Here is an 11,764-nt window from a genome sequence, read left to right as displayed (position 1 = left end):
GCTGATATGCATGTTTTATTGGTAAACACCTTACATGAATATGGGTAGGACTTATGGGTGGGCCAGGGCAGCAATGACAGCCTCAGTGAAGTCGTGGCAAGTGGCATAGCCACCCATGTCAGAGGTTCGAACCTGTGGGGGAGAAGTGTCATCATCTGTGACCTAGGTCTCACCCCTTAAAACCCCAACCGCACAGTATAAGTTCCCTAAGGAAGCCAGCCCCAGGACAACCTAGGCTCTGCCCAGAAATCAATTATGGTCCACTGTCTAGAGGTTCAAGGTCTCTTCCCTGGTCCACTGTACTGAAGGGATGTGTAGGTAGTATGGTCCTTGTGAGGTTGGAGGGAATAAAGAGCTCTAGCCCCCATGGGGATGCAGGTGGCCGATGACAGACTTGATGAAGTCGGTTGTGGTGCTGTAGCCGCCCATGTCTCGAGTCCGCACCTACAGCCACCATCAGCAATAGCCGTGGGGAAGAAGAGAAGAGAGCCCATGAAGGGGGATAAGGGCAGCATGGTCAAGGAGATGGAACCCAAGAAAACAGATGGCCAAAGAGAAGATGCAATGCAACAGGGATGAAAGGAGGTAGCCAGGTGAGGAGCAAATTGCCCACTCTTCTGAGCCACTAGGAAAACTGCTGCAAGGTAGGATGGAAGGCTGAGCAGGAAGTGAGATGGGGAAGTGCACATCAGGATGAGGTTACCTTGGAGGAAATAAGGAGACAGACCAGGTAGGAGAAATGGAGACAAAGACTGGGCTCCCAGGCATGGACTAGATGAAGCTGGTGCCTCATCCTGACTGCCTCTCCCTCCATTGCTCCACCCCCAGAGAGATAACTGCAAGTTCTGCATTCAGATGACCACGAAAAGGGCAATGGATGGAGCAGCAAAGAGGGAACAGCAGATGGGAACTAAAAGAGGCAGAAAAGACCAAAAAGATGAAACATCCAAGAGAATGGGGATAAGAACAGCCCTGAGGAGGTCACAGAGCAAAAGATGTTCTGGGGACCTGGAGAGAAAGGAGACTCCTTGCAGGTTCCCCAGAGAGCAGTAAAAACCTGAACCAGCACCTTTCTAAACTCACCTTGCCAACTTTGATCACCTTCTTCACTGCATCTGCAATCATGCTGGAGTGATACTCAAGGCTGTCAATGTAGACAAGAAGAAACTTAAGATTGCCCACAACACTGTCACCTGTTTTCCCACCTATGCTCCCCTTACAACAACCAGCCTCCACCCGCTGCCTCCATGACCTACTTGAGATGCCGTAACATGTTGGAAGCTGACAGCAGCATGGCTGTGGGGTTGGCTATATTCCTGCCCACTGCCTGAGCAAATGGGTGCCGGGCACCCTATGGAGAGAGGGGCAGGCCAGAGTTACTGGGAGGAAGCAGGCATATGCCGAGGCTGAGAAAGTATTATGGGAAAGAGGGAAGGCAGGCCAGGGTCACTGAGAAGTGGGAATCATTGCATGGGTAGAAATAAGAGGAGACCTGAAGTAGGAGAAAGGACAGGTATAAATAACGGAAGGAGAAAGTGACCTCACTCACCGTCTCAAAAACTACATACTCTGCACTGTAGCTCTCACCAGGGACCACACCAGCTCCCCCAACCAGGCCAGCAGCCAGATTGTCAATAATGTTGCCATAGAGATTGGGCATCACAAGCACATCAAACTGGTAGGGATTCTGCACCAGCTATGAAATGAGATGTGGGCATGAAGAAGAGAAGTGAATTCTACTCCTTGCCCTTTCTCAGCATCATGAGAGTAGAGACATGGGGAGAGGGACTTACCTGCATGCAGCAATTGTCTATGATCATTGTCTCAAACTTGATTTTGGGGTACAATTCAGCAACTTCTTCACAGCACTGCAGGAACAATCCATCCCCAAGTTTCCTGCTCATGGGTCAAAGTGAACCGAATCAGCCAAGGATCAGACTACCTCCCAGGAACTTATCCCATGAAAAGATGCCCCTCACATGATGTTAGCCTTGTGGACAGCTGTGACCTTGCCCCGCCCCTTCTTGGTGGCATAGTCAAAGGCAAACTTTGCAATCCTCTGAGACTTGGTCCGAGTGACAATCTTCAAGCATTCAATCACACCCCTCGCACTCTGAATGAGAAGAGAAAAGCAGCTGGGTGATATGGGAAAAAAGGATGAAGAGGAGATCTACCTCTCTCCTACATCCATTCTGGCCCTCCCCAGTTCCTGGGGCCTCACCTCATGTTCCAGAGAGCTATACTCTCCTTCTGTCTGCTCACGAATGATCACCAGGTCTAGATTGTTGTGCCGGGTCTTGTACCCAGGAAGTGACTTCACATGGACTACATTGGCAAACAAGTCCAACTTACGCCTGAGGGCAGACATAGCCATCAGCCCTGTGCTTGGTACCTAGTACCCCTCCGACCCATGCCCTTCCACCCAACCTACCTCAGTCTCATATCATAGGAAGCTAGTTCCCCCTTATACTCCATTGGGGTATGGATCTTTCCTGTACAAACAAAGTGGAGGAAGAATGTTAGTCAAAGGGTAAGTCCAAGCGAGCAGAGACCAGTGTCCAATCCCCCTAGGGACATAATGCAACCCAGACCCCCAACTTCCACTCCTACTCCCAAATCCATGACCTTAATTGCCTGTGGAGGCAAGAAGCAAAGAATAATACAGTTAAAATAAGAAAAATTTAGTCCAGTACTTTATTTTTAGTCACCATACTTATGTTGAAACTACAAAATGACCTAAAAGGAGAACAGATTTTTTTTTTTTCCCTCAACGAGCCTGGGTGTAACAGGTTTAGAAACAATGCTATGGTATTCTTCCTTTATGATTCTATTTCAACTTATCTGACATTTTCTCAGTCATCATTTACTGCAAATCAACTATATGTCAGGCAATAAAGGTATCAATTAAAAAAAAAAAAAAAAAACACACGACCCCTGCCTTCAAGGATCACACAATGCATTAAAGAAGATTGTCCATACTCTATGCTATGTCCATGCCCTAATTCCCAGAATCTATGAATGTGACCTGATTTGGGAAAAGAATCTTGGCAAACGTAGTAAAAATCTTGAGATGAAACTGTTCTAGATTCAGGTAAGCCCTAAACCCAAAGATAAATCTTTACAGAGCAAAGAAAGAATAAAGACACAGAGATACAGAGGGAAGAAAGCCTTATGAAACCAGAGATAGACAGGAGAATTGCATCCTAAGCTAAGGAACACGAAGCAGCAATAAAGGATTCTCCCCTAAGCCTTCTAACACAGTGCCATCACCTTAATTTCAGTCTTTGTAGAATGGAGAGTAAATTTCTGTTATTTTTCGTTACCAAGTTTGTGGTAGTTTCTTACGGTAACTTTAGGAAACTAAAGCCATGAGTAAATGAGGATTATGACAAGTGGAATCAAAGGAAGAACATTCTGGGTGCAGGGAACTGCATTCATCAGGGCAACACATATATTCAGAAACTAACAGAGTTTAGGGCAGGCAAAAGGCACAAAACAAGCAGTGTGGAAACCAAGGTATAAAAGCTGAGGACCAGCAATATAAAGAACTTACTTTCCTATGCTAAGAGGTTGGGCTTGAAAAAGTAAGGCTGGTCTTTCCAAGAAAATGATGTTAAAAAGAAAGAAGGAAATACCATAGCATTGTTCCTAAACCTGTTACACCTGTTACAAAAGAAAGGGGAAGAACTGGGGGCCAAAAAATCTAATTAAGAGAATAAAATAGAGCAGAGGAAGGGAAGACAGAAGAAAAGGAGCCATTAGAAGTGGCATTCTAGAACCACAACAAATAAGACTTGATAGATGATGTAGTCTCAGGATGGACACCAAACCCTTGATGACTTCCTACAGAGACAATTTACATGGCTCCTGGGTTCCCAATGGGAAGGAACAAAATCCAAGTATCAGTGGTGGGAGCTCTGGGAATGGGGTCAGGGACTTAATGAACACTGCTCTTTTGACTTTAAATGACACATGGGCAGGCTGGCAAGGGGGCACACGTACCAATGATAGCCACCTTGTTCTCCTTCATGGAACTCAGCACCTGCTCCAGCTTCTCCTCAGAGGCCATATTCTGCACCTCACTCAGGTGATGCTCCTGGAACTCCACGGGAACAGCGGCAGCCTTCAGGGACAGGTCCAAAAAAAAGTGCAAGGTGAAAGTCGATCAAGTTCTTTTTAACACCTCGCATCTTCTCTGCAACCTCATGTTGCAGTCATGTTCAAGGACACTCACCTTGAACACCTCCTTGACAGCGTGCATGAGCTCAGGTCCCACGCCGTCTCCCGGCAGCATGGTCACTGGAAAAGCTCCCTCCACCCTCACATTTTCGGCCTGTCAGTGCAGCCAGCAGAGTCAGAGCTGAGGTGGGGAGAGAAGGGGAGAACGCGGGGGCCAAGGGAGGACGCGGGTGGGGGGGAAGCCTGGGGAGCTGCAAGCAGGGGATAGAGAGAGGTGTGGGCGAGACCGGAGCGGAACTCGCGCATACCTGGCTGGGCGAAGCGGCATGAGCAGTAGCGGAGGTACTCAGACCTCGCCATGTCCTAGGGTTTCGGGCGGAGACCACTGCCTGCAACAGCCATACAAGCCTAAGAGGGCAGATCTGGGACCCCCAGACCCCAAACACTGCGACGACCTTGCCTTCTCCAGAAAACCCTGGGGCGAACCCTCCGACCCCCGACCCAAGCCGGCCCGCCCTGCCCTCGAGCTCACTCGGGTCAGCCAGCGGACACAGCTCAGCGCCGCCATGTTGGCTGCCGGAAGGCGCGCAGGACGTGACGCCGGAAGCCTGCGCGGCCCTGGCCCTGACTTCCGGCGTGTTCAGGAGAGCTTGGTGGTTCTCCGTCTCCCGGGAACCTGCGCCACCTGCCCACTTTCCCTTTCGTGAGGAGGGTCAAGGAACACCCAAACATTTTGCCAATTGCTTTATTTCCAGTCGCCATTTTTAATTTATGTCAAAATTTCCAAATAATATGAATATGCGAAAGTCTTAGAATATGCGACTCCGTGCTTGTCGGATGAAGACCTGCGTTTAATGAGGCTGGGAAATAATCTTTTTTGTGTATATATGTTCGTTATTTTTTAAACCAGTACTCACTGAATACTTATGTCAGGCCCTAGCGTCACTAAGGGATCGCCACACAGCACGTGGGAAAGGATGTGTATCTCCTTCCATCTCATAACCTGCCAGTGAAGCCAGAATTAGGCAAGGGTCAGATCCAGAGACTGGAGGGATTGGAATGTTCATTCCTTCAGAGCTCTTCCTCCACCCTTATCAAGAACCTGCCCCTGCTCCAACGTGTTGCTAAGGTAACCTGTCTCAGTAATTGCCCCTCCCTACAGGGAGTTGTAAAAGTTATTAATTAATGTGTCTTGGGCTGCTCCATCCAGGCCTTCCCCCATCTTATCTGTGTAATGCCAGATTCGTGGGACCCCCAAGAGACCTCCAGGAGCCGAATCCAATGCAATCACACAAGAGTCTTTATTGCATGCTGGAGCCTGGACTCACAACCGTTCCCCCGCAGCAGTCCCAGGGAGTGAATCCTGGTCCTTTGTTCAGTGAGATTTTATAGGTTTAGGGGGGGATACTCTATGCGTCACAACAACACACAGCAAATCATTCCATACTGCGGGAAAATCAAACAACTCTTAACATTGATTAGCACATTCACTGGCGGGAACAAGTTGGGTAGGGGTGATTGGTTAGTACAAGAGGGGGATTCCTTTGAACTGATTGGTTTAAGCCACGAGGGGTATATGTGCTAAACTACATGGTTTCCCAACATGATATCAACCACCATAAACTACTAGGAGGTTATCTGGCATCCAGGTATTTTCCCTGTCTCATGCTGATTGGTGGTTGCTAGGGGATTGCTATGGGTCCTCACCTAGCCTAACTGAGTCAGGGACACCTGGCGCAGCAGATCTCTCCTGTTATTTGCAGACAAACAACTCAGCAGGGTGGGTATGGGCTTAGGAGTGCTCTGTGGGTTTTTCCAAGGACATGCCCCCTTCCTTGGACAGGCTTTGCTCTGAGGTAGAGGCTGGTTTCTCAAAAATGGAGTCACATCAGTTTCTCATCTGCTTCTCACCTTTTGGCCATCCACCAAGCAACTCTGAGCATCTCCTGGGCCTAGTCAGTATGCAGGAAGAAGAAAGATAAGGGAAAAGAGCAGGAGAACAAAGGAAGCCTAGGACATATAAAAAGGCAAAACACCCTGGCTTCTTGCGATACCAGGATACCAGCTACGGCTCCCATCTCCCTCTGGGGAGAAGTCTATGTTACCCTTTTTTAAGTAGTCCCTGCTTTATATGCTTACTTCGGGGTGTTTCTCTAATGTTATACTTCAACATGTGTGGGCCATATCACCAGTTGCCTTGTTAATAGTTTTCCTCTTTGTTTTTCCCTATAGAGTCTTTTTCTTTTGCCCTGGGCAGTTGTTTCCCTAATACTGTGTTCTAGTACTTGCACTCCCCAAAGCAGGCCCATATTTGGTGCCAGAAATTAGTTGACACATGTGAGACGAAAGGGGAATTTCAGTATGATTTTTGAGACTCATGTGTTATTTTCAAGTGGCTATGCCTAAAAACAAAGTGCATCAGAAGATATGCCTAACCCGGTATCCTGGAAGCGTGGATTTGACTCACCTGTCCAATTGGACCAGGAGTATTGATTTAAAATGCAGACTTATGAGTTCTACCTCAGACTTGCTGAATCCAAATCTCAGGGTTGGAACCCCAGGGCCTCACATAGGCTAAGAACATACTCTTATTATGGAACTACATTCCCATATTTAACAGCTTACCCAGATGATATACAGTGAAGTTTAAGAACCACTAGAGAGGTTCTCTGGGTGATAAGTACCTCATCCAACCAAGCAGATAGCGGGGTGTTCCCCAGTGCAAGGGAGAGGATGCAGTGGTCCTAATAAGGGACCTTGCACAAGTTTTATTTGACCTTATCTGAATTCCATGAGGAGGGATATTCTCTGTAGTAGTAAGATGAGAAGATGATAGTAGGTAATGTGTAAAAGTTTGGGTCCAATGAAAAGTACTATGTAAATATAAGGTTGATTATTATTAGAGTTAATATAATGTATTAATATAACATACTCCTCCACCTCCACTCATATATCCCATAAAATAAGCAAGAGAACACCACCACATTGTCCCTGTAGATTCCCAATTTTCACATTGGTCTTGTTGTTTACCACCATTTTTCTTCTCCAAATCAACGTATGATGAAAAAAAAAAGTGGAAAATTTACCTTTTTTACAAATAAAACATTTTTATTTACTTCAGGACATTAAGAGTAGGAGAGAAGAGAGATGTTCCATTTTTATCCAATCCCTGATGAATATAAAGTGGAAGATTTACTATTTTGAAAATAAAACTACATTTTCATTTACTTCAGAGCATTTAATGTGGGAAAGAACATATGCCATTTGTATCCAATCTCTGCTAATAATCTAATTCATTTTCTTAAGGATAACTGTGACCTCATTTCCATCTCTAAATTCTGCATGATCTGAACCCAACTTTACACTCAAAAAAATATTTGCTGATATAACACTATGTGTCTGTCACCAGGGTAAAGAGGATGGATGGAGATTACCAATTGACCTAGGTCAAGGAGATGACTAAAAGGCCATTGTGAGTGCAATAAGTTCTTCAGGCCTTGAGTCCCCACAAAGGCATCTTTCACCAGTACTGCCTAGTAATGGGGAAATCCAGTCAGGACCTTTGAAAGAAGTTCCTTAACCAATCTTTTGAGTCAGGGAAGGAAGGTGATACCGACTTTTTCCCTTCTGTTATGAAACGTCCCCCACTTAGCACCAGAGGCCATAATAATGAATAATCTGCCCATATATGAGTTCAGTGTGAAACTGAGTAGATTAAGTGTCATTTTCCTAGAGCTACAAGTCCTCCAATATAGGGGTCCTGACCTGGAGTCCATAAAGCTCCATTTGTCCTTTGTCCTTGAGTGAATCTAAATGATGAAAATCCAAAAATCCTATCCTAATTTTCAGCAACCTCTTAAGTGAAATTTAGCATTTCCTCTCATTTTGAATGTAGGTCTCAGATCATAGTGCTATCTGTAATGCCCTTGAATTTATAACTGATAGAAATTATATTTCATACCCATTTCAGTTGTGACAAATATCTTAAAATATAATTTACTCTCATCCCTACTTTGACAGTATTTGACCCAATGGTAGATCATGCTATTTAATGTATTAATAAAACAGCACACATACTACTATATTACACGGTAGCTTTTTTATTACTATAGACCAACATAATAGGCTTTCTTTGTAACCATTAAAAGGCCTTCCCTAAGAAGGAATACACAGGCTTCAACAGACTTCCAAAGAGGTCTGTGACACACAAAGCATTCAGAATTTCAGTGCTGTTAGATCTACTGAGTCTTTTTCTACGAACATGAGCAATCATAAAAGCACTATATAATAAATGACACTTCCTTGAAGATTGCAATCTGAGAACGAATTTTGGAAGAGGGATGATTTAATGTATGATTGAAAGACAAACAGGATTACAGAAGAGAAGTAACTACACTCCAGGGGAAAGTGGGAATGTAAGCAAAAGCTATGTTTTAGGTTCATCTAAGCAGAGCCCAAGACTAGGCTTGTGATGCAAGTGACTTATTGAATAAGTGTTCTCAGGAGAAATGTGAGTATGCAGAGTAAAGGGAAAAATGCCAAGCAAGATGTGGCCTCAGCTGGAGTTGACCTCAGTCTGCTCTCCTGGGGAGCTCTGAAGCATGAATAATATCTCAAAGTTGTCCCAATTTGAGACAAAGTTTAATAACTCTGCTTCAACCTGGATGGACCAGGGAAAACTCTCCAGAGAAGGAGGAGGTTAATAACTAATGTCTGAAGCAGTTGAGGGGTTGGAAGGAAGCTGTTACATTGTAGAGTTGAGAATGAACATGGTGAACAAGGAGAGGGGCAGATGTGTGAGAAGATGGAGTGTATATAGCGAGGAGTAGAGTAATATTGGTGCAAATTCTAAGGCCAGAAGAAATGGAGGGAGATTTATGAGCAGTACGAGAGATCCTGTTGAGGCTGGTGACTGTAAAATTTATTGTGGTATAATTGTGTGTGGTTTCCATGGAGAAAGCAAGCACTTGGATTCATCCAAAAGTGGTATTCTGCCAGAGAGAGGTACAGGGAGTTGAGTTGTATAACTGCTGGTAAAATGGAATCAGGAGGTAAATGATGACCAAAGAGATCTAATCAGTAGGCAAGTAAGAAAAAAAAATTAAAGATCCCAACGTATTCAAAGAGTAGTATTTGTGGGAGTCATTGAGCAAGCAAGAAAAGAGAGGAGCCTATTCCACCCATACTTTGTAGGTGGAGCAGATGGGATTATGGGAATAGGTGTCAAGGAGAGCTTGAGGAGACCCTGCAGATGGAACTCAGACCCATAATATTAGATGGCCTAGTCTTGTCATCATGGGAGTGAACCAGCATAGTGACTTCCACCAAGGCAAGGGGATGGCCTTCTGGAAGGAGTCCAGGTGTCATATCTTGATAAGTGGGAAAAACCAGGAGGTCAGAGATGGCAAAGAATGAGTGAGAGGATATCAATGACAGGGAAGACCCCCCAATTTTCTAATAGTTTTAATATAAAAATTTGCTAGATTATTTCTTAATATTTATGTTTTAGTTTTAGGTGGACACATACCTTTATTTTATTTTTTTATGTGGTGCTGAGGATTGAACCCAGTGCTTCATGAGTACTAGGTGAGTACTCTACCACTGAGACACAACCTCAGCCCTGCTATAGTGTTTTCAGTTAGTTAGATACTAGGTAAATTTTTAAAATATTTAAGTTATGAGCAGGGCATGGTGCTACATTCCTGTGATCCAGTAACTGGGGAGACTGAGGCAGAAGGCTTACAAGTTAGAGGCCAGCCTCAGCAATTCCATGAGACCCAAAGCAACTTAGCATGACCCTGCCTTAAAAAAAATAATAATAACATACAACATACCCATAGCCTAAACAAGAGGGGGGTTTAATTTTCACTCACAACAGAGTTCACCAATAGATGATCCAATGCAGAAATGACCCTTTATAATGCTAGTGGCACAGACTTGTTATCTTGCTGGCCCACTTTGCATGACCTTCATTCCCAAAGTTATTCCAGATCCAAGATAGTTATTCTAATTCCAGCATTCCAATCAGCAAGAATAAGGACAGGGAAGAAGAGGCCTACAGCCCCTTAATGATACATCCTAAAGCTTGCACGTGTTATTTACACCTGCATCTCACAAAATACAGAAATGTGTCCATCTTTTCCCTCAAAATTATAAATTTTATTTCAGAAGGCCTCCTTGACTTTAAGATAAATGTGTTCTCAATTATTTTTTCTAATGCTGTTTGTGTAGTTTAGGTCATTAATCTATGTAAAATTTAGTTTTGTAAAAAGTCAGAGATAAAGACTAAGGTTTCTTTTTCTCACTCCAAAAAGTTTAGCTAATTGCTCCAGTATCATTTCTCCAGGTAAGAATTTTTACAATATCAAATACAGATGTTTCAGAGAAGAAAGAAACTGAAAAAGATTTTAGAAGATGGAAAGACATCCCATGTTCTTGAATAGTCTGAATTAATATTGTCAAAATGGCCTTACTACCAAAACAATATACAGATTCAATGCAAGCCCATTAAAATACTAATGAAATTCTTCACAGAATTATAAAGAAACAATTCTTAGGTTCATTTGGAAGAATAAAACACAGAATAGCCAAAATAAGAAAAGTGAAGCAGGAGGCATCACAATATCTGCTCTGAAACTATAATATAGAGCTGTAGTACCAAAAGCAGCATGGTATTGGCACCAAAATACACATGAAGACAAATGGAATGGAATATAAGAAACAGAAACCAACAAACCTAAAGCTGTCTGATATTTGACAAAGATGTCCAAAACATGTTTTTTAAAAAAGAGAGTCTTTTAACAAAGACTCTGGGAAAACTGATAGTTATACGTAGAAAAAAATGAAATTAGACCCCTATCGTTTACCCTGAACAAAATACAAATCAAAATGGATCAAAGGCTTAGGAATTAGACAGAAAACTTACAATTTCTGGAAGAAGACATAGGGTCAACACTCCATCATATAGGTGTTGGCATAGACTTCCTTAACAAGACCTCCCAAAGCACAAGAAATAGAACCAAGAATCAATAAGGGGGATGACATTAAAATAAAAAGTTTTGAACAGTTAAGTAAAAGATTGATAGTGTGAAGTAAGAGCCTAGAGAATGGGAGAAAATCTTGGCCAGATACTCCTCTGATAGGGGATTAATACCTAGAATATACGAAGAACTCAAAAAATTTGGCACCAAACAAACAACCCAATCAAAAAATGGGCAAAAAAAAAAAAAAAAAACTAAACAGAAACTTCTCAATAGAAGAAACACAAAAGGCCAATAAATACATGAAAAAAAATGTTCAACATCCTAGCAATCAGGGAAATGCAAATCAAAACTACACTAAAATTTCATCTCACTCCAGTCAGAATGGCAATGATCAAGAATACAGACAACAATAAATACTGGCAAGGTTGTGGGGAGAAAGGAACACTCGTATGTTGTTGGTGGGACTGCAGATTAGTACAACCACTTTGGAAAGCAATTTGAAGATTTCTCAAAAAAACTAAGTATGAAACCACCATATGACACAATTATCCCACTTCTAGGTATTTTCTCAAAAGATCTAAAATAGTCATACTACAGTGACA

General features: G+C 43.3%; 1 protein-coding gene across 2 annotated transcripts; it reads right to left on the bottom strand.

Moving 5' to 3' along the window:
- Positions 1-2: 2 nt before the first annotated feature.
- Idh3b (isocitrate dehydrogenase (NAD(+)) 3 non-catalytic subunit beta) lies at positions 3-4,816 on the bottom strand. 2 transcript variants are annotated; one of them, XM_076851632.1, is made up of 12 exons: positions 4,712-4,816; positions 4,488-4,568; positions 4,235-4,333; positions 4,003-4,123; positions 2,432-2,492; positions 2,222-2,354; positions 1,980-2,113; positions 1,794-1,896; positions 1,550-1,696; positions 1,257-1,351; positions 1,084-1,144; positions 3-444 (listed from the first exon to the last, which is right to left on the bottom strand). In XM_076851632.1, the coding sequence occupies exons 1-12, from the start codon at positions 4,745-4,747 to the stop codon at positions 358-360; spliced, it is 1,158 nt and encodes a 385-aa protein (XP_076707747.1). In that variant the 5' UTR covers positions 4,748-4,816; the 3' UTR covers positions 3-357. The 2 variants fall into 2 exon arrangements, with proteins under 2 accessions (XP_076707747.1, XP_076707748.1); XM_076851633.1 differs by having other exon boundaries at positions 3-132.
- Positions 4,817-11,764: the final 6,948 nt, after the last annotated feature.

Source organism: Callospermophilus lateralis, chromosome 3 (genome assembly GCF_048772815.1).
Source record: "Callospermophilus lateralis isolate mCalLat2 chromosome 3, mCalLat2.hap1, whole genome shotgun sequence".
Lineage (NCBI taxonomy): Eukaryota > Metazoa > Chordata > Mammalia > Rodentia > Sciuridae > Callospermophilus > Callospermophilus lateralis.
Note: the sequence above shows the minus strand (reverse complement) of the source record. Positions and strands in the feature narration are given on the sequence as shown.

Excerpts from the sequence above, each read along its gene's own strand:
- Idh3b (XM_076851632.1), bottom strand. The coding sequence starts at position 4,747 with ATGGCGGCGCTGAGCTGTGTCCGCTGGCTGACCCGA. Across the intron at positions 4,334-4,487 it reads ATGCCGCTTCGCCCAGCCAG|GCCGAAAATGTGAGGGTGGA; the intron begins GTATGCGCGAGT and ends CTGCACTGACAG. Across the intron at positions 1,352-1,549 it reads AGTATGTAGTTTTTGAGACG|GGTGCCCGGCACCCATTTGC; the intron begins GTGAGTGAGGTC and ends CTCTCTCCATAG.